General features: G+C 41.8%; 1 protein-coding gene across 4 annotated transcripts in view; it reads right to left on the bottom strand.

Moving 5' to 3' along the window:
* Nucleotides 1-7,244, bottom strand: part of CACNA2D1 (calcium voltage-gated channel auxiliary subunit alpha2delta 1) — a 125,340-nt gene extending 118,096 nt beyond the window's left edge. For all 4 annotated transcript variants that reach the window (XM_070947419.1, XM_070947418.1, XM_070947420.1 and 1 more), the window contains exons 1-2: nucleotides 7,182-7,244; nucleotides 1,455-1,505 (exon numbers count right to left, since the gene is read on the bottom strand). In XM_070947419.1, the coding sequence (XP_070803520.1) occupies nucleotides 1,455-1,474 (20 nt within the window). In that variant the 5' untranslated portion in view covers nucleotides 1,475-1,505; nucleotides 7,182-7,244. The remainder of the gene's footprint in view (nucleotides 1-1,454; nucleotides 1,506-7,181) is intronic.
* Between the last annotated feature and the right edge of the window lie 13,488 nt (nucleotides 7,245-20,732).

The raw sequence follows: 20,732 nt of genomic DNA, 5'->3' as shown, positions 1-20,732 counted from the left end.
CAACCATATTTTGAAATTTAGATTATTTTTATTCCATTTATTTTAATCTATCTATCTATCTATCTATCATCTATCTATCTATCTATCTATCTATCTATCTATCTATCTATCTACTATCTATCTATCTATCTATCATCTATCTATCTATCTATCTATCTATCTATCTATCTATCTATCTCGTTGTAAGCAGAGACAGAGGATGTAAGCAGAGCCTGGAGGATGGAGTCAAGCAAGTCATTAGCTTAGAATCATTACGTTCCCACAAATTGTCTAAATCCAATTCCTCCTGAATTTCTTTGACTTTTATGTAGTGCTAATTTAGTGCTGACTGTTAGTTGACTAGATTAAGGTCAGGCACAAAGAATCAGGACCATACATTAAGTTCCAGTGAAGATGATTTATTAATTGACCACAATTGACCCCAAAATTTATGTTGCTAAATGAGAAATGAGTTTTGCCCAGTGTTACGACTTGCCTTGCCGCATTTGTTAACCGAATCATTGCAGTTGTTAAACGAGTAAACCGGTTGTTCAGTGAATCTGACTTCCCCATTGACTTTGATTCTCAGAAGGTCGCAAAAGGGGATCACGTGACCCCCGGGGCACAGCAATGGTCATAAGTATGAGCCAGTTGCCGAGCATCTGGATTTTGATCATGTGACCACGGAGATAGTGCAACGGTTGTGCAAGTGTGAAAAATGGCCATGTCACTTTTTTCAGTGCCGTTGTAACTTTGAACTTTGGTCTTTTAGTCCAACCCTCTGCTCAAGCAGGAGACCCTTCCTTCTTCCCTCCCTCCCTCCTCAGTCTGTCTCCTTCCTTCCTTCCTTTCTTCCCCTCTCCTCTCCCTTCCTTCTACCCTCCCTCCCCAGTCTGTCTCCTTCCTTCCTTCCTTCCCCTCTCCCTCTCTCCTCTCCCTTCCTTCTTCCCTCCCTCCCCAGTCCCTTCCTTCCTTCTTTCCTTCCTTCTTTCCTTCCTTCCTTCCTTCCTTCCTTTCCTCCCTCCCTCCCTCCCTCCCCCTTCCTTCTCTCAACTTCCTTCCTCTCTCCCTTTCTCTTCTTCCTTCCTTCCTCCCTCCCTGCCTCCCTCCTTCCCTCCTTCCTTCCTTCCTTCCCTCCCTCCCTCCCTCCCTCCCTCACTGTTCCTCCCTTAAAATTCACATTCTTAGAAGCCGCTTTGGGATTTCAACCCCTTTCTTTCGCAAGGAAGAGCAGCGAGCAGTGCTATTTCCCCCCCCCCGTCCTGTTGCATTTCAAAAGGTTATCAAAGCGAATATCATTTATATATTCATCCTATTGATACATCCGCCCATCTCACGAGAAATGCGTCTCTGGGCGGCGTACCATAAAAACAGCCTTCCCGTTTTTATACATCTTCATGCCCATTGCCGTAACCAAAAAAAAATATATACTTTACAATCCTCTGTATGAATGCTTAACCTTTGGGGGCACTTACGCATCAACGAGAATCAGCATATCTTTTGGAGAGGCGGCTCCTTGGATGTACCTGGAATGAAAAGATAAGCGGATAGAAAAAGGTCAGAACTTTCTAAAAAAAAAAATCCTTTTGTTAGTGTCCGGATCTCTCAACGAGGGACTCCCGAAGGATCCAAGGAGGTTTCTTTGTAAACCCACCAGGAAACTTACCCGCCCCCCCCCAAAAAAAAATCTCATTTCTTATTTAGCCGACGCCTGTCTGAATAACTGTGAAGTTGGACAATATCCGAAGCCCCTTTGGTACACCACGTTCCGAGCTTCGCAAAGCACCATCAAAAGGTTGCATAAAGAGAACATGAATAGATGTGGTGTCTGGATCTGTAGGAAGTTAGCACCCACCCCTCTCCTAGGAAAATGAGATGTTTTAGGAAATATTAAAAAGGGCAGAATATTTCCCCTAAAAGGGAGGCAGAAATTCAGCCTCCCTCCCCCCCACATCTCTGTCAATGGGACATTATGGCCTGGGCCACTCTATTCCAGTCTAGGCCTGACTAGGTGGCTCAGTGGCTAAGACACTGAGCTTGTTGATCAGAAAGGTCGGTAGTTCGGCGGTTCGAATCCCTACTACAGGTCTCCTGCGTGAGCAGGGGGTTGGACTAGATGACCTCCAAGGTCCCTTCCAACTCTGTGACTCTTCTTCTACATAACCAAGATCTACCTCCTTCAGGCAGAGCCATAGGAGGAATTGCCCAAAGCCCTTTCATGACATCATCACCCAGCAAGAGTCAACCAAGCTTGGGACTCAGGACACCCCTACAGCAGTGTTGGTGAACCTTTTCGGTACCGAGTGCCAAAACAGGGGCACGTATGTGCACCTGCACATGCATGCATGCTGGAAACAGGAAGAGCAGCCGCCCGGTGTGCTTGCGTGCATCGGGAAGATGATCTTCCGGTTTGCAGTGCGCACATGCGCACCAGCCAACTGAACTTCCGGTTTCTGGTGCACATGCACATGTGAAGACCAACTGACTGGTGCACATGCGCATGCCGGAAACTGGAAGATCATGTTCCTGGCATGCGCATGGGCGCTAGGCAGCTGCTCTTCTGGTTTCCGGCACTTCTGCATGCATGAAAACCAGCTGGCTGGTGATCTGTCCCCGTCCACACACACACACAAACACAGCCAGCCGGTTAAGGGTTAAGAAAGAGGGTTAAGAAAGTACTTGGCCCACACACAGGTCGTTATCTCAAACTTGGCAGCAATATAATCACCGTCTGCCAAGAGCTTTTACTGCAACAGATAACATAAAATTACATACGCATTGCAAATAGTCCAGCAAAACAAAATCCCTTTCGGCAGCTTCAGACGTTGTTCAAGTGCCTAGCCAAAGTTAGTTTTTGTTCGTCACAGAGTTGTACCAGCCACCACCCTCTCTTATATAGTCTCTGGGGTGTGGTCCAGTGACTCAGTTCTAATCCCTAGCACGCCTCCTTAACTGCTGCAACCGTTTATCATGCCTTCGTTGGCGTGCATCCAGGAACGACGGCTCTCCTTCCTCGCTCTCATCCGAGACACCTGGCTCCTGGCTAATCTCCTCTCCCTCGGCTGGCACCTGAGACAGTGCCAGAGGGGAGGGGCCTGGAGAGGGAGGCCTGGCTGACTCCTCTTCCTCATGTTCGGAGCCTTCTTCCTCCAATGAGATAGGCTCAGAGGGCGGGGCCACAACAGCTGGTGCGTGGAAGCCGGAAGCCGGAAGCCAGAAGCCAGAAGCCGAAAGAGCAATGGGCGACAGCTCGTGTGCCTGGAGAGATGGCTCTGCATGCCACTTCCGGCACGTGTGCTATAGATTCACCATCACAGGCCTACAGAGTTGCCCCTGATTGGCCCCATGGGGGATCTGACAACCAATCAGAACACAAGCTCCAATTCCAAAACCCAGAGAGGGCACATAAAACCCAGGCACCTTTCAGCATCTCTTCCCTTTTTCTCCCCTCCTCTTCACCCAAGATCTTCAAGGCACGTGATCCTGTCCACCATTAAAAAACACCATCTTTCCAAGCAGCCACCACATATTTCCAGTGTCTTTCTCCCCTCACTTGGAACGGAACCCAGAAGGAGATTTCTTCCAACCCTTTCAAGAGCTTGAACCTCTACAATTCGGTGCATGGATTGCGAGACGCAGAAAGTTCTCGATTAGAAAGTCCCCGGGTTTGTTTTGATGGCTGGCTTGAAGTACGAATTAACAACCTCAACAGGAGGGAAGCTTTGAAAATGGGGGGGGGGAAGCAGCTCTCAGAAAAAAGTTCTCCCGTGTTCCCTCTTCCCTCTAAATTGCTTTGCTCCTTCCCCTCCGCGGAGCTGCTAATAGGAAATCTGAAGGGGGGGGTGAGGTGGAGGAAGGAGGCAAAACGCAAAATAAGGCACCCCCTCCCCGCAAACCTTTTTCCTCCCACCGGTTCCATTTTCCAAACTTCAAAGCAAACCCCTTCTTCCTTTAATTAAGAAATCTGTAAAAAAAAAAACAGCAAAGGAGCGAAGAGGCCCTCCCGAATCAACATTTGATTAATTCGGGTGACTGGTTTTATAGGTTTATTTGATATTTTAATTAAAGGGTGTGTTTTTTTTTTAATTGCGTGTAGTAATTCTTGCTCAAATTCTTGTTCTCTGTGATTTTTTAACGTATTGGTGCTTGGAGAAAAACTGACATCTGAAACTGCCTTTCAGAATTTTACATCTTTCTATGTCTTCATCATTAGCATCAATATCTATCAATTTATCTATCAATTATCTCTCTATTCACTCTCTATGTATTTATATCTATCCATCCATCCAGAATTTTAAATCTATATGTCTGTCTGTCTGTCTGTCTGTCTGTCTCTCTCTCTCTCTCTCTCATCTATCTATCTCTTATCTATCTATCTATCTATCTATCTATCTATCTATCTATCTATCTATCTATCATCTATCTATCTATCTATCCATCCATCCATCCATCATCCCTCTACCTATCTATCATCTGTCTGTCTGTCGATCGATCGATCGATAGATTATCTATTTATCATCGGTCTGTCTGTCCATCCATCCATCCAGAATTTTAAATCTATATGTCTGTCTGTCTATTTACCTACCTACCTATCATCTATCTATCTGTCTGTCTATCAATCATTGACTGTCTGTCTGTCTGTCTGTCTGTCTATCAATCATTGTCTGTCTCTCTGTCTGTCTATCTACCTACCTACCTATCTGTCTGTCTGTCTGTCTGTCTGTCTATCAATCATTGTCTGTCTGTCTGTCTGTCTGTCTGTCTACCTACCTACCTACCTATCATCTGTCTGTCTGTCTATCAATCATTTTCTGTCTGTCTGTCTGTCTATCTATCTATATCTATCTATCATCTGTCCGTCTATCTATCCATCCATCCATCCATCCATCCATCATCCCTCTACCTATCTATCATCTGTCTGTCTGTCGATCGATCGATCGATAGATTATCTATTTATCATCGGTCTGTCTGTCCATCCATCCATCCAGAATTTTAAATCTATATGTCTGTCTGTCTATTTACCTACCTACCTATCATCTATCTATCTGTCTGTCTATCAATCATTGACTGTCTGTCTGTCTGTCTGTCTGTCTATCAATCATTGTCTGTCTCTCTGTCTGTCTATCTACCTACCTACCTATCTGTCTGTCTGTCTGTCTGTCTGTCTATCAATCATTGTCTGTCTGTCTGTCTGTCTGTCTACCTACCTACCTACCTACCTATCATCTGTCTGTCTGTCTATCAATCATTTTCTGTCTGTCTGTCTGTCTATCTATCTATATCTATCTATCATCTGTCCGTCTATCTATCCATCCATCCATCCATCCATCCATCCATCATCCCTCTACCTATCTATCATCTGTCTGTCTGTCGATCGATCGATCGATAGATTATCTATTTATCATCGGTCTGTCTGTCCATCCATCCATCCAGAATTTTAAATCTATATGTCTGTCTGTCTATTTACCTACCTACCTACCTATCATCTATCTATCTGTCTGTCTATCAATCATTGTCTGTCTGTCTGTCTGTCTACCTGTCTGTCTGTCTATCAATCATTGTCTGTCTCTCTGTCTGTCTATCTACCTACCTACCTACCTACCTACCTATCATCTGTCTGTCTGTCTATCAATCATTTTCTGTCTGTCTGTCTATCTATCTATATCTATCTATCATCTGTCCGTCTATCTATCCATCCATCCATCCATCCATCCATCCAGAATTTTAAATCTATGTCCGTCCATCCATCCATCCATCCATCCATCCATCCATCCATCCATCCATCCATCCATCTATCTATCTATCTATCTATCTATCTATCTATCTATCTATCTATCTCCCCCTCCTCACCTCCGTACCCATCTATCCATCTATCCACACATACACAAGCCCACACACCCTTGGCAGCTTTTGATGGACAATGCATTTGGACCCCAGGAAAGCTATCTTCAAGTTGATGGATTCACACACGTACAAAAGACGCAGCTTATCTTTTGTGGAATCAGAACTGAGTCTTTCTAAAGACGCTTCAGATTGAAGGTGGTGGTGATTTTATAAATAGAGCCTTAAGTTACTATCAAGGTTACCTTGCCTGGTGGAGCAATTTGACCGAACTACACAATCAAAATCAAAAGAAAGCATTCCAGCATGTGTGATTTTTACCCAAGTCTTTTTTAACTTCACTGAAACCTTCCTTCTGAACATTTTATATATCAGTATCTATTCTCTTACATTGAACTGAATATTTGAACCCTCCAAGCACTCCAAGGGGAGAAAAAATGGAATGTCTTAAATGCAACCAAGCCATGCATAACTTACAGCCAACTGAATCAGAATAGAGCTGGGAGGGACCTTGGAGGTCTTCTAGTCCAGCCCCCAGCTCAAGCATGAGATCCTATTGCTTTCCTATTGATTGGTGCTGTTGTGGCTCCGTTGCCTGAGCCTGGGCTATCGACAGATGCAGACTCTGAGAGTGAGGAAGAGGAGTTGGCAAGGCCTCCCTCTCCAGGACCCTCCTCTCTGGCAATGCCTCCGGAGGACACCGAAGGCCAAAAGATAGGCTCAGAGCCAAGCACGTCCCCGCAGCCACAGGTGGACAGCAACGAAGGAGATAAGTGCTGGCTGGACCCTCGGCAGAGGCGCAGGGAGAAGCGTGCACAGCAGAGAGGAAGGCGTGCCAGAGATTAGTTGAGTCACTGGACCACACCCCACAGGGTATAAATGTGGGTGTGGTGGCCGGTTCAGTTTGTGATGAGCAAAAACTGGAAATACTCCATGATCTCTGCGTTACTGGACTTTGCCTGCTTTATCGGACTGCATTTGGATTAATCCTTGTATTGTTGAAACTCTGCCTGTTCTATCGGAATGCTGGCAGTCTAATCTTTGTTTTGTGTGAGTAAAGTCTGAATTGGCAGCTAGCCACTGGGTTGCTGCCAGCTTTATCTGCAAAGAGTTTTGTCGTGTGGCTTATTAACTCCGGGCTGTCTGTGTGTGTGTGTGTGTGTGTGGTACGGGGACAGAACAGGTGCTAGAGCAGCTTGCAAAATGAACGCGTTAAAGTGACACCTTTCGTATCTGAAACTTTGCGACTTAAATCTGAGAGGAAAGGAAAGTGAAGCTGCTACTCAGATTGTTTTGATGTAGAAACAAGAAGGATGAAAAGATGAAAAGATGAGCTCCCCAAACACACGACGGAGACTTACCATGGTCTTCTCCGGACATCATACAGATCAATCTTGTTTTGGGACTGACTCTTGTCTACCCAGGGAGAGGCTGAAAGGAGAAACAAGACAGAAATAGAATTACAGGGAAGAAGAATTTACATCTTCACTGGATTGATGTAGAGAAGATGCTTCCTTGGACATCCGAAGCTTGATGTTCTTTGTCCCTTGATTTATGACCGCAATTGATTCCAGAATTATGATCGTTAAATTGTTGCTGTCCTTAAGCAAGGCACCAATGCAATCTCAGCTCTCCCGTTGCAAGCAATCTTTATGTGGAGCTTAGGGTGCTTCAGGACTTTGAATTGGTGAACGAATGGTCATAAATTGAGGACGAGCTGTAATTCTGATTTAGAGTTAGATTTTAGAGTTATAGAGAACAACGTTAGTCAGGAACGTTTACTCGTTATATTATAAGGTATTTATCTTGCAGGCAGTGGTGAAATCCAATTTTTTTTTACTACCGGTTCTGTGGGCGTGGCTTGGTGCGCGTGGTGTGGCTTGCTGGGTGTGGCTTGCTGGGCATGGCAGGAGAAGGATACTGAAAAATCTCCATTCCCTCCCCACTCCTGGGGGAAGGATATTGCAAAATCCCCATTCCCACCCCACTCTGGGGCCAGCCAGAGGTGGTATTTGCCAGTTCTCTGAACGACTCAAAATTTCCGCTACCGGTTCTCCGAACTACTCAAAATTTCTGCTACCGGTTCTCTGAACTGCTCAAAATTTCTGCTACCGGTTCTCCGAACTACTCAAAATTTCCACTACCGGTTCTCCGAACTACTCAAAATTTCCGCTACCGGTTCTCTGAACTGCTCAAAATTTCCGCTACCGGTTCTCTGAACTGCTCAAAATTTCCGCTACCGGTTCTCTGAACTGCTCAAAATTTCCGCTACCGGTTCTCCAGAACCTGTCAGAACCTGCTAGATTTCACCCCTGCTTGCAGGAGAACTGAACACCAATGGATTACCTAAATGGAGACATTGTAATAAAACTTCCTAGAAATGTTCTAAGTAAAGCAGGAAGTTTTTGAAATATTTCTACTAAGCCCCTTTCTCTCCTAACCTTACTCCTTCGTTCTTTATTTAATAAACCCTTCAGTTAAAACATGTGTAATCAATCCAAATTGAAGCAATCCGAGGCGGAAGCTCCCAATCTATGAAAGGCTGACCTACCAACCTGTTTTCTACATCTCATTATATTCTGTGGAAAAAGATCTTAATCATAATTCTGCCCAATTCGTCTCGATAAAACTGAATCAAAATTTACAGCACGGCAACCTATTTAGAAGCACAAATTCTAGATCCTTTGCTGAGATCTATAAAACCTACGCGGGCAATGAAAATAAGCCATGGGCTTTGCAAAGCACGTCGAGATATTGTTTACCTCTAAATTAAATTTTCTATAGTTTTATGAACTTGCTATCTTGATTTCTGAAACTCTAATAAAAGAAACTTGAATTAGGGACTTTAGAAATCAATGTAGTAAGTTGATTTACAATGAGCTAAACTCTGACAAAAGGGACGCTGTGGCTCAGTGGCTAAGATGCTGAGCTTGTCGATCAAAAGGTCAGTAGCTCAGCGGTTTGAATCCCTAGTGCCATGTAATGGGGTGAGCTCCCGTGACTTGTCCCAGTTTCTGCCAACCTAGTTCAAAAGGACGTAAAAAATGCAAGTAGAAAAATAGGGACCACCTTTGGTGGGAAGGGAACAACGTTCTGTGAGCCTTTAGTGTTTACTCATGCCAGCCACATGACCATGGAGACGTCTTCGGACAGCACTGGCTCTTCGGCTTTGAAACGGAGATGAGCACCACCCCCTAGAGTCAGGAACGACTAGCACATATGTGTGAGGGGAGCCTTTACCTCCTAAACTCCAACTTCATAATCTATGGACTAAATACCTCATTTCTAATTATGATAAATATTCTAAACTATAAAATATGAGCTTGTATACAGTAAATTTTGGAATTCATTGTTAGAATGTATTTCTATTCAGCAACTACTACAGTAATATTCAGCCAGTAGATGGCAGTGTTTACAAGTTTGGATCTATGACATAAACTCTATGCTCTTTTGTTCTAAGTTTCCTGTTTCTTGTTACAGTTAAACAGTTGAGCAGTAAAGCACATGGTGACTGTACCTTTTTTTGCTCTTTGGTGCTATATATAAACTAAGGTGACCAGATTTTAACATTGGTAAAGAGGGACATTGTGGGTGTGGCTTATTTTGTGGGCATGGCTAGCTGGTCATGTGACTGGGTGGGCGTGGCTAGCTGGTCATGTGACCGGGTGGCCATGGCTATGTCTATAGGATAAGGTGAACAGATTTTAACATTGGTAAGAAGGACACCATTGTGGGCGTGGCTTATTGTGTGGGCATGGCTTGGAGGCCATGTGACTGGGTGGGCGTGGCTACCTGGTCATGTGACCGGGTGGCCATGGCTATGTGTATAGGGACTACTCAGAGGGCTGAAAAGTCATTTCTGACAGGTCCTCACACTTTTGACTGGTCCTCACACTTATGACCATCCTCACATTTATGCCCGTGCAGCATCCTTAACAACCATGTCACTCATTTCACAACTGCTTCTCTTCAACAAGGTGACAAGATAGGGCAAAAATGTAAAATGTGAGGACAGTCGTAAGTTCGAGGACTGGTCAAAAGTGTGAGGACCAGTCAAAAATAACTTTTTCAGCCCTCTGAGTAGTCCATATGCATTAAAGGATTACAGCAATAGAGAGGGATGAAGGAATGGAAATTAGAGTAGGAGTGAGGGTAAGAGAGGGAGGAAGAGAGGAGGAGAAGGAGAAAGAAAGAGGAAGTAGGGAGGAGAAAAAGAGGGTGGGGGGAAGAGAAAGTAAGAAGGAAAGAAAAGAGAGAGGTGGTAGGTTTGAGGAGAAAGATTGCTGTACAATAAAAAAGATGAAAGGGAAGAAAGCCAACCCCAAGCAAATATAAAGATATTAAGATAAAGAATGAATTGTTAAACTTTAAAGAATAAAAGAGAACAAATATGAATAAATAGCAATAATTAGAAACACACATACAAACATACAATGTATTTTCTTTGAACAGAATATTTGGCTGGTTCCCAAATTTAAACAGCGTTTAGTCATTTCAATTAAATTTACAATTTCTATATTTCCTTTTTGCCATATTTATTCCTCATCTATTTTTTAAAAAAACCAATATTACCCTTCATCCTCATCTCTAATCTTAATCAAATTCAATTTTTCCCTTCTATTCTATATTATACCCCTTCCCATTGTCATCTATTTTTATATCCATCCTCACATTGTTTAATTATGTAATTATGTAATACAGTTGTTTAATACAAATTCAACATTTTAATATAAATCAATTAGTTATAAAACTATCTTTTTTGTATATTAATCAATATGAACATGAATATTCCAATTATTTCCATGCAATCCAATTTCTTACAAATCAATTAATTATATTTACCAATAATAATAAACCAAATAATTTCTCCCATATATTCCTCCGAAACACAACTTAACCATTTCTGCTTTCAACACAATATACAATTAATAGTATCTCAATTATTACAATTCCCTAGTTAAATACAGCTTTTTTTCCTTTGTGTTTTAAAATCTTGAACTCTCCTCCTAAATTTCCCATTGTCTGCAGTTTTTCACCTACCTTTTTTGGGGAGGAAAAATAAAAATAAAAATAAATCTCTCTCTGCCTCATTTTGTCACGCTGCACCAAAGACCCTGGTTTCGGTTTCGTTTCTGAAGCTTAGCTAGGGGAAAAAAAAAACTGCTTTACACTGATTGCCTGTAGGGCGGCCCTTTGAAGCCCCGGGCAAGAGTTTAAACAGTTTTTTTTTTCTTCTAGCCATCAGCTGGGGCTCAAGAAAAATCGGGACTTTTTTGAAACGCCGCGGGACGCGGGACAAATTGCTCAAAAGCGGGACTGTCCCGCCAAAAGCGGGACGTCTGGTCACCTTAATATAAACAGAATTTTCTAACAGTAAAGATGAAGGGTCATTCATTCTTCTCTCTCAAAGACTTGTACAGTCACTGCCAAGAAGATTTTACTTCCTTTCATACATACAACCATTTTTAGGAAAATACAATTTCATAGCAGAGTCTTTTTACAGAAAGCAAATTACAGGAAATTCTCTAATGTGTATCAAATTTCAATAGTAGGAGAGTATATTTGGAGGTCAGGATTGAACTTTAGGGTTCTTGGTATTCTCTAAGCTTGGTTGTTTTCTTGCAGACATTTCATTACCCAAGTCAATAACATCATCAGTGCTAAAAGGGAGTAGGGTTTGGTCTCCATTTATATGCAGTAGCTTAAAATCTGTCAAATTTCTTCAACTATCCAAACAGTAGCTAAATCCAAATACTTTGCTATTTGAGGGCTTTTCTTGAGGGAGTGAATATGGGTAACTGGGATTAGATTTACACTCTGTTGTAATTCAGAAGAAAACTTCTATGATGTTATAGAAGTTTTCTATGAAAACTTCTATAACTTCCCTGGTATATGACACCAGGGAAATTATCAAAAACATATAGAAGTATTTCAAATCAGCAGTGGAAATGTGAAAAGTATGACAAGATATTTTATCAGACATGGTAAAATTGTGAGAAAACTTGAGAAATTCTGGGTGGACAATCATATAATGATACAAAGGTTTTTAAAGATTAATGTTGCTAAGACATCAGAATTCTTTTTATTGGCATTTATGGATAACAGATTGGGGGGGGGAATCATGATAATTTGACACCGTGCATGGTAGCAATTTGCAAAAATGTTTTTATGGGCAAGGATGGAAATAAAGAAATTCCTAAAATAGAGGAATGGGTTGTGCAACTACAGAAATGGAAAACCTGATCTGTTTGGCCAGAGAGAACAAAAACCACATTTTTTAAAAAAAGTCTGGAAGAGTTAGATGGACGTATTGCTGAAAGAAGAAGAAGAAGAAAACAAACCAATGATTTATGGATTTGAAGACTAAGAAAGATGAAAACGAAATGTGTGTGTGTGTGTGTGTGTGTGAGAAGGAAGCCTATAAATTATTTAAGATGGAAGAAGACAATAACATTGTAATTATCTGTTGGGAAGAAGGTCAAAAGCCATCTATAAGCTTCCTTGGTTTCCTTTTCCTTTTCTTTTGATTTTATGGCTCTCCCCCCCCCTTGGTTTGTTACTATTATATGAAAAAGTTCAGTAAATATAAATTAAGAGAGGGGGGAGGGAGTGGGAGAGGGAGAGGGGGAGAGAGAGGGGGAAGGAGACTAAGAGAGAGGGAGACAGAGAGAGGGGGAAGGGAGACAGGAGGACAGAGAGAGGGAGGGAGAGAGAGACAGAGGGAGGGAGAGAGGGAGAGAGGGAGAGAGGGAGAGAGGGAGGGAGAGAGACAGGGAGGAAGAGAGGAGGGAGGGAGAGTAAGAAGGAGGGAGGGAGACAGAGAGAGGGAGGGAGAGAGAGGGAGGGAGAGAGGGAGGAAGAGAGAGCGGGAAGGGAGACAGGGGGACAGAGAGAGGGAGGGAGAGAGGGAAAGGGGGAGAGACTGAGGGAGAGAGGAAGACACAGAGAGGGAGGGAGGGAGAGAAAGACAGAGAGAAGGAGGAAAAGATAGAGACAGAGAGAGGGAGCGGGAGGGAGACAGGGAGGGAGACAGAGACAGGGAGGGAAGGAGACAGAGACAGGGAGGGAGAGGGAGGAAGGGAGGGAGAGAGAGAGACAGAGGGAGGGAGGGAGAAAGAAGGAAGAGAGATGGAGGGAGGGAGAGAGAGAGGGAGAGAGAGAGACAGAGGGATGGAGGGAAGGATAGAGACAGAGAGAGGGAGCAGAATGGAGGGAGGGAGGGAGAGTGGGAGGGAGAGAGACAGAGGGAAGGAGGGAGGGAGGGAGGGAAAGAGAGAGACAAATGGAGGGAGGGAAAGAGAGAGACTGAGAAAGGGAGGGAGGGAGACAGAGAGAGGGAGGGAGGGAGAGAGAGGGATCTGAGAATGAAGTGGCCACCTTCATCTAACTAACATCTACTTATCTAAAACTTAGCCCTGATGACAACATACTTTAAAAGCCAGAAAGTTAACTTTTCACAATAAATAATTTCATATAAATTGGGATGTTTAAATTATCTACAAAGCTTTCTCGGAAAACATGTTTTCATTAGCTTTCAAGGCCTAAACGGTGAAATATTTACATCTAGGTAAGGATTACAGTTCTCTGCAATTTACAGTAGATCAAGGAGCAGATATCCTTTTTTTTTATGCATAATTTTTTTCATTTTCATTTATTGACTACTTTGAAGAAAATAACAAAAGAGAGAGGAGGGTATCACGGAAGAAAGAGTAGACGGGTATGATGGAGATAAATAAACTCTCCTGAGGATTGTGGTTTCCTAAAATATCATTAATTAATTCTGAATAATTTTATCTACCTCTCTATCACTTAAGCTTTCACTTCTGAATTTAACTTAGAGATGAAAAAGGAAAACCACCCAACAAAACACAAATTGAAAGTTACTATAAAGATCTTCCCTTCTTATTTTATTCTCTTATTACTTTTGATCTGTATTAGCTTACAAAGGGTGCTTTTGTGAAATACACACTAATGATGGCCAAGCCTTGAAGTAAATTGATTTTGTTTTCAATAGTATAAGCTTCTTTATTTTTAGTGGGTTTGCTTAATCGGGTCAGAATCTCATCACGATTAAAATAAGGCCTACAGTATGATATAAAATTTAAAATCTAAAATGGTATTTTAAAGTTTGTGCAAAAGCTAAATACGGTAGATCTTGCCCAATTTTTAACTGGCACAATCGCCTGTACGATCATTACAATGGTATTATTCCTGTAACAGTTTTCAGGGGAAAAAAAAAAAAAAGAATTAAGATATTGACACTAAAAGGGATATATTCTTCTTATGCTTTTTCAGGTGCTCTGAGTTATTTATAAATAAATAAATAAATAAATAAATAAATAAATAAATAAATAAATAAATAAATAAATAAATAAATAAATAAATAAATAAATAAATAAATAAATAAATAAATAAATAAATAAATAAATAAATAAATAAATAAATAAATAAATAAAGGTAGGAGGAATTTCTTGACAGTGAGAATAATTAATCCCTGCCTCCAGAAGTTGGAGATATTTAAGAAGAGACTGGACAGCTGTTTGTCTGAAATAACGGAATAACAGAGTTGGAGGGGACCTTGGAGTTCTTCTAGTCCAACCCCCTGCTCAAACAGGAGACCTTGTACTATTCCAGGCAAATGGCTATCCAGTCTTTTCTTATATACCTTCAACGATGAAGCATCCACAACTTCTGGAGGGAAGTCGTTCCACTGATTAATTGTTGTCTGGTGGCAAGCTGTTCCACTGGTTAATTCCCCTCACTGTTAGGAAGTTTCTCCTCAATTCCAGGTTGCTTCTCTCCTTGGTTAGTTTCCTTCCATTGTTTCTAATCTTGCCTTCAGGTGCTTTGGAGAATGGAAATGGTATATGGCACTGGTGAAATCCAGATTTTTTTAACTACTGCTTCCATGGGCGTGGCTTGGTGTGCGTGGTGTGGCTTGGTGGGCGTGGCAGGGGAAGGATACAGCAAAATCCCCATTCATCACCCTCATGTTAATAATATAATAACATTATGATATAATACAGTGGTGAAATCCAATTTTTTTTACTACTGGTTCTGTGGGTGTGACTTGGTAGGCGTGGTGTGGCTTGTTGGGCATGGCTTGTTGGGCATGGCAGGGGGAAGGATACTGCAAAATCCCCATTTCCTCCCCACTCTGGGGCCAGCCAGAGGTGGCATTTGCCGGTTCTCCGAACTGCTCAAAATTTCTGCTACCGGTTCTCCAAACTGCTCAAAATTTCTGCTACCGGTTCTCCGAACTGCTCAAAATTTCTGCTACCGGTTCTCCGAACTGCTCAAAATTTCTGCTACCGGTTCTCCAGAACCTGTCAGAACCTGCTGGATTTCACCCCGGGTATATGGTCTCTTGCTTTGAGCAGGTGGTTGGAGTAGAAGACCTCCAGTGTCCTTTCCAACTCTTGTTATTTTATTCTGAACACTTCCACAAGCAGCTAAAAATGACGCTTTTCCAGAGAGAGCTTGAGGGTTAAAAGTTTGGATTGTACATTTTTGTGAGTGTTTTTTTTTTAAATATTATTACTATTGTTATGTATTGTTGTGTTGATGTTATGTTACATCTTGTGAACTGGCCAGAGACTGTCCAAGATTGTAGGAAGATCAGCGTTGAGTTTCCAATATTCTTACGATCGATTTGCTGTGCGCGCACATGCTTGCTTCATGGGCGCGCACCTTCCCTGAGTCCGCCTAGCCTTTTGCACATGTGCTTTGCTTGCTCATGTGCCTTCAGTGCATACGCCTGGCCCCAAAAACATCCCTAAATAAGACAGCATACAGGTGAGGAAGCCCACCTGAGATCTCCACTACGGTTCGCCTGAACCAGTACGAACCGGCTGAATACCATCTCGGAGGAAGATGTAAGTTTGATTAATACATAAAACAAATAATTTATTTCGCAGCAGCTTCTCCATTGGTGAGCGATGGTGGGACCCAACCTCTGAAGAATGATAGGTTCCCATTTTTTGAGATATGCATTCAAAGGAGGCTGCATTAGGCAACTCAATTTACTTCGGCTCATACATTTGCATAACTTACCTAACTTTAATTACATGCAGTCGGTCCAGATGAATGCATAAAACTGCAGTCTTAGGAATCTATTTATTTCAGTTGTTAATACATAAATGCATACTTGGTGATAATAATAATAATAATAATAATAATAATAATAATAATAATAATAATAATATGCACAGATTGAAGATAAGCAGCAAGAAAAAATCACAAAGTACCGGGACTTGCAAATTGAAGTTGAGCGACTGTGGAAAAAGAAATCGTGTGTTGTCCCGATTGTAATGGGAGCCCTCGGAGCAATACCCAAAGGGCTACCCCACTATTTAGAAATTCTAAATTTGCCGGACTTGAACATTTTGACTCTGCAAAAAACCACCTTACTCGGAACAGCTTACATCCTCCGACGATACCTTAACAGTTCCTAGGTCCTTGGTTAGGACTCGAGCTGCTGAGCTATTAACCAGAGATAGAATAGAAGGAAAAACAGCTGGATGACAGATTAAACAGCTGGAAAACCAAAGCTTTGCATGGACAGCACTTGAAAAACATTGAAGGAAAATGTGATGACAACTTGACATGGGCCTGGCTTAAGATGGGAACCATCAAGAAAGAAACAGAAGGTTTAATACTCGCTGCTCAAGAACAAGCATTACAAACTAATGCCACGAAAGCAAAGATACAAAAATCCACCGACAATCCAAACTGCCGACTTTGCAACAACAAAGTCGAAACTGTCTCACATTTAATATGTGTATGCAGCAGAATCACACAAAGCTAGACACGACCGAGTTGCTAAATTAGTCCACTGGTTATTATGTAAAAAATACGACTTTCCTGTATCCAAAAAATCATGGGAACACAAAGTGGAAAAAGTTATAGAAAATGAGATGAAGATCTTGTGGGACTTTCAAATACAGACAGATCGTCACTTGGAACATGACACGCCAGACATCACAGTTGTCAAAAACCGAAACGTACAATTTATTGACATCGCGGTACCAGGAGACGCCAGAGTCGAAGAAAAAGAACTGGAAAAAATCACGAAATATCGCAACCTGGCCATCGAAACTACACGCCTATGGATGAAACAGGTAACAGTGATACCCATTGTCATTGGGGCACTTGGTACCATGTCCAAGAATTTTATAAGATACATCAATTGCAGTTTCCTGCAATAATACTAGTAGAACTGCAAAAAATTGTGCTACTTGGAACATCGTACATCTTAAGAAGGTACTTGGTTGATACCTAGGATGCTGGCAGCAATCCGTATCAACCATTAGCACCAGTTAATCGTATTTGTGATGCATTTTTTAATGTTCAGTGACTGAGTTTCATATTTAATGAATAAAGTAAATAATAATAATAATAGAAAGGGTGTAAAAATATTTGATTTTGGTCAGAAAAAGCACTAATTCCTAGATTCATTCAAAACAGACTGCGTTCCATTAGACTCTTCTTGTAGGAGATGTAAATTACGGTATGGATTTTCGAATTAGCTTTTTCTGTAGGGCCATAAATATAGGAGATTATTATGTCACCTCTAAAATTTAAATACCATTACAGAAAATGAGAAGGAAATAAATTGCAAGAAAAATCCCCCTGCTTATTTTATGTCCTTATTCTTTTTTTATTTGGAAGATGCTTAATTATTTGTGGTGATTGGTTTCTCAAATGAAAACCTGTAACGCAGGACAGAATTATGGGCAAAAATAGTACAATTTCAATGCTTGTCCAAAAAAAAAAAAAAAAAAAAACCCCAGCCATAATTAAATTAGAAGCTGAAAATATGGAAAATAGTAAGAATGGAAGAAGAAAGGTAATTAAAATTTTGAGCAGAGAATGAAATTGTTCCAAGAGGATGTTTTTGTTTTTGTTTTTAAAATTCTCTATTTAAAGAGTTTCTGTGTGTCATCCCAAATCATGGGAAAATAAGAATAATGGAAATTAATATCATTCTCCTTTTACTATATGGCTACATGTTGAAGTTCCTAAATTTAGCCTATCAATAGCTGCAAACAGAGTAAGAAAAATTATTTTCCAAAATTCAGACAATACAGACATTGGTGGGATTCAGCCGGTAAGTTAAAATTGCTGCCTGGCCCCGCCCCTTCCAGGAGTCCCCCCCCCCCCGCACCCCATTTTGAGGCCTACTAGGCCCAAAATGGGGCGCAGGAGGTACAGTGCCCCCCTGGCCCATTTTTGCTCCCAGAGGACTCCAGGGAGGCCTAGCCTGTAAGGCTGGGGCACCCAATCGATCTATTCGCTGCCTCCCAGCTGATCGGCATGGTGGGTCTATTGCTGCCTCCCAGCTGATCTTTTGTTGCCTTGTACAGGAGAACGGAGCTGAAAAGCAGGTTAGTGGGGTGGGGAGGGAATGGGGATTTTGCAGTATCCTTCCCCAGGAGCGGGGAGGGAATGGGGATTTTGCAGTAACCTGTCCCAGGAGTGGGGTGGGAATGGGGATTTTGCAGTATCCTTCCCCTGCCATGCCCACCAAGCCACACCCACCAAGCCGTGGCCACAGAACCGGTAGTAAAAATTAACTCCCAGAATTCCCCAGTCAGCTGCGCTATGTTGGGAAACCTTGATGTAGACAATAATCATCTGAGTTATAAGTTATCAAGAATTATTTTATACTTTATTTCATTCTATGTAATTTTTGTCAGATGTGTTTTTCCCACGTATGTTTAAATTCAGTTACTAATGTCACAAAAGTGCTTTTTTTTTTTTTTTCCCCCAAAGAGGCAACTGGATTTTCTGGGTTTTCTTTGAAGACGTTTCACTTCTCCTCCAAAAAGCTTCTTCAGATCTTCCAACCCACCAAACAGGCCTTTCGATTTTAATTAAATATCATTTTCCCAAGCGAAGGACCCCTTTTTAACCATCTTTTCCTAAGAATTCAGATTCATTTGGCCCAGTTTTCCATCAGTTTAATTTTCTTATTATTTCCAACAGGGTAATAATAAGTCTCCTTGGGAAGTCTTAATATTTTGGAAACAACTATTACCTGCCAGAAATGGTTAATGAAACCGCAGCTGTGTTCAGCGAGGCTCGCATTTAGACAGAGATCTCATTTTATTTTATTATCAAGTGGTTTTTCAAAGCGGATCCATTATTTATTTGCTTAAGCAGATGGGGGGGGTGTTTGTGGGAAATCTCCATGATGAAACAGAGGGAGCTCAAGCCATTTAAGCCAGCCAGATTTTGCAGGAAAAAAACAAAAAAAAAAGAACAAAGAAATACAAGACTATAAATGAATGTGCATGTCAAAAAGAAGAAGAAGAAGAAGAAGAAGAAGAAGAAGAAGAAGAAGAAGAAGAAGAAGAAGAAGAAGAAGAAGAAGAAGAAGAAGAAGAAGAAGAAGAAGAAGAAGAAGAAGAAAATACAAACTTTTTTTAAAAAAATAGGATAGAAGGATTTGACGCATTTTACATCTTTCAATAAGATGTATAATGAATATACTATATATAATAAGATGAATTATAAGGATCTTATTGAATTATCAGCTTTATGCCTGCTCTACTCAATACAATTTGAGTAACACATATGACCAGTGCTGTGTATTGAAGACGCTATGGGGAAAAAATAAATTCCCACTGTGTTCATAGCTAGTGCTTTAATTTAAAAGGAGTGTAGTCACTAAATTGCTTTTGGCACTTTCATTTCCTAAGACACAAGGTGAGGTTTGTCCTAATAAATGAGGAACAGGAGACTGAAAGACCTCAAGGGAGGCTGGACAGCAGAGAAATTAAACATTTTTTTTTAGCAACCAATGGGAGAAAAAAAATGTGCTGCCTCTTGCAATAGCATAATGAACTATTGATTTACAATTGCAATCTAAATTACATCTGTAATTAAGAGTAATAACGAAGGAAAGAGCCTGGAAGGAGGTGGAATGGACTGTCTTTTGGCGTCCCACCAAAATTTAATCCAAGTTACTACCCTGTTTTCCCGAAAATAAGACCTAACTGGAAAATAAGCCCTAGCATGATTTTTCAGGATGCTCATAATATAAGCCCGTGATGACGAACCTATGGCATGCATGCCACAGGTGGCACATGGAGCCATATCGATGGGCATGCAAGCATTGCCCTAGATCAGCTCTGGCGCACACATATTTTCGGGCCTTCTGGGCCCACCGGAAGTTGGGAAACAGGCTGTTTCCGGCTTCTGGGGGATGGGTAGGGAAGGCCCGTTTTTCACTCTCCTCAGGCTCCAGAGCCTTTCTAGGAGCCTGGGGAGGACAAAAACGGCCTTCCCTATCCCCCGGAGGCCCTCCGGAGGCTGGAAACGGCCCATTTGCCAACTTCCAGTGGGACTGGAAGGCCCGTTTTTCACTCTCCCCAGGCTCCAGAGCCTTTCTAGGAGCCTGGGGAGGACAAAAACGGCCTTCCCTATCCCCCGGAGGCCCTCAGGAGGTTAGAAACGGCCCATTTGCCGACTTCCAGTGGGACCGGAAGTCCCGTTTTTTCACTCTCCCCAGGCTCCAGAGCCTTTCTAGGAGCCTGGGGAGGATGAAAAATGGGCCTACCGGGCCCACTGTGCCATCACATGCAAAAAGTGGGGGGAGCGTGGGGTGGAGGTCGCGTGCGCATGCATGGGGGGATGGGGCACAATGAATTATGGGTGTGGGCATGCACATGACCATTTAGTACCATATTTCCCCCAAACTAAGACCTAACTGGAAAATAAGCCCTAATGCGTCTTTTTGGAACAAAAATTAATATAAGATCCCGGGGAAATATGTTTAGTTTAGTTTTAGTTTTAGTTTTAGTTTTAGTTTTAGTTTTAGTTTTAGTTTTAGTTTTAGTTTTAGTTTTAGTTTAGTTTAGTTTAGTTTAGTTTAGTTTAGTTTAGTTTAGTTTAGTTTAGTTTAGTTT

The sequence above is a fragment of the Pituophis catenifer genome, unplaced genomic scaffold (assembly GCF_029215685.1).
Source record: "Pituophis catenifer annectens isolate HBS135680 unplaced genomic scaffold, rPitCat1.0.hap2 SCAF_7, whole genome shotgun sequence".
NCBI lineage: Eukaryota > Metazoa > Chordata > Lepidosauria > Squamata > Colubridae > Pituophis > Pituophis catenifer.
This window is presented reverse-complemented; position numbering and strand designations above follow the sequence as displayed.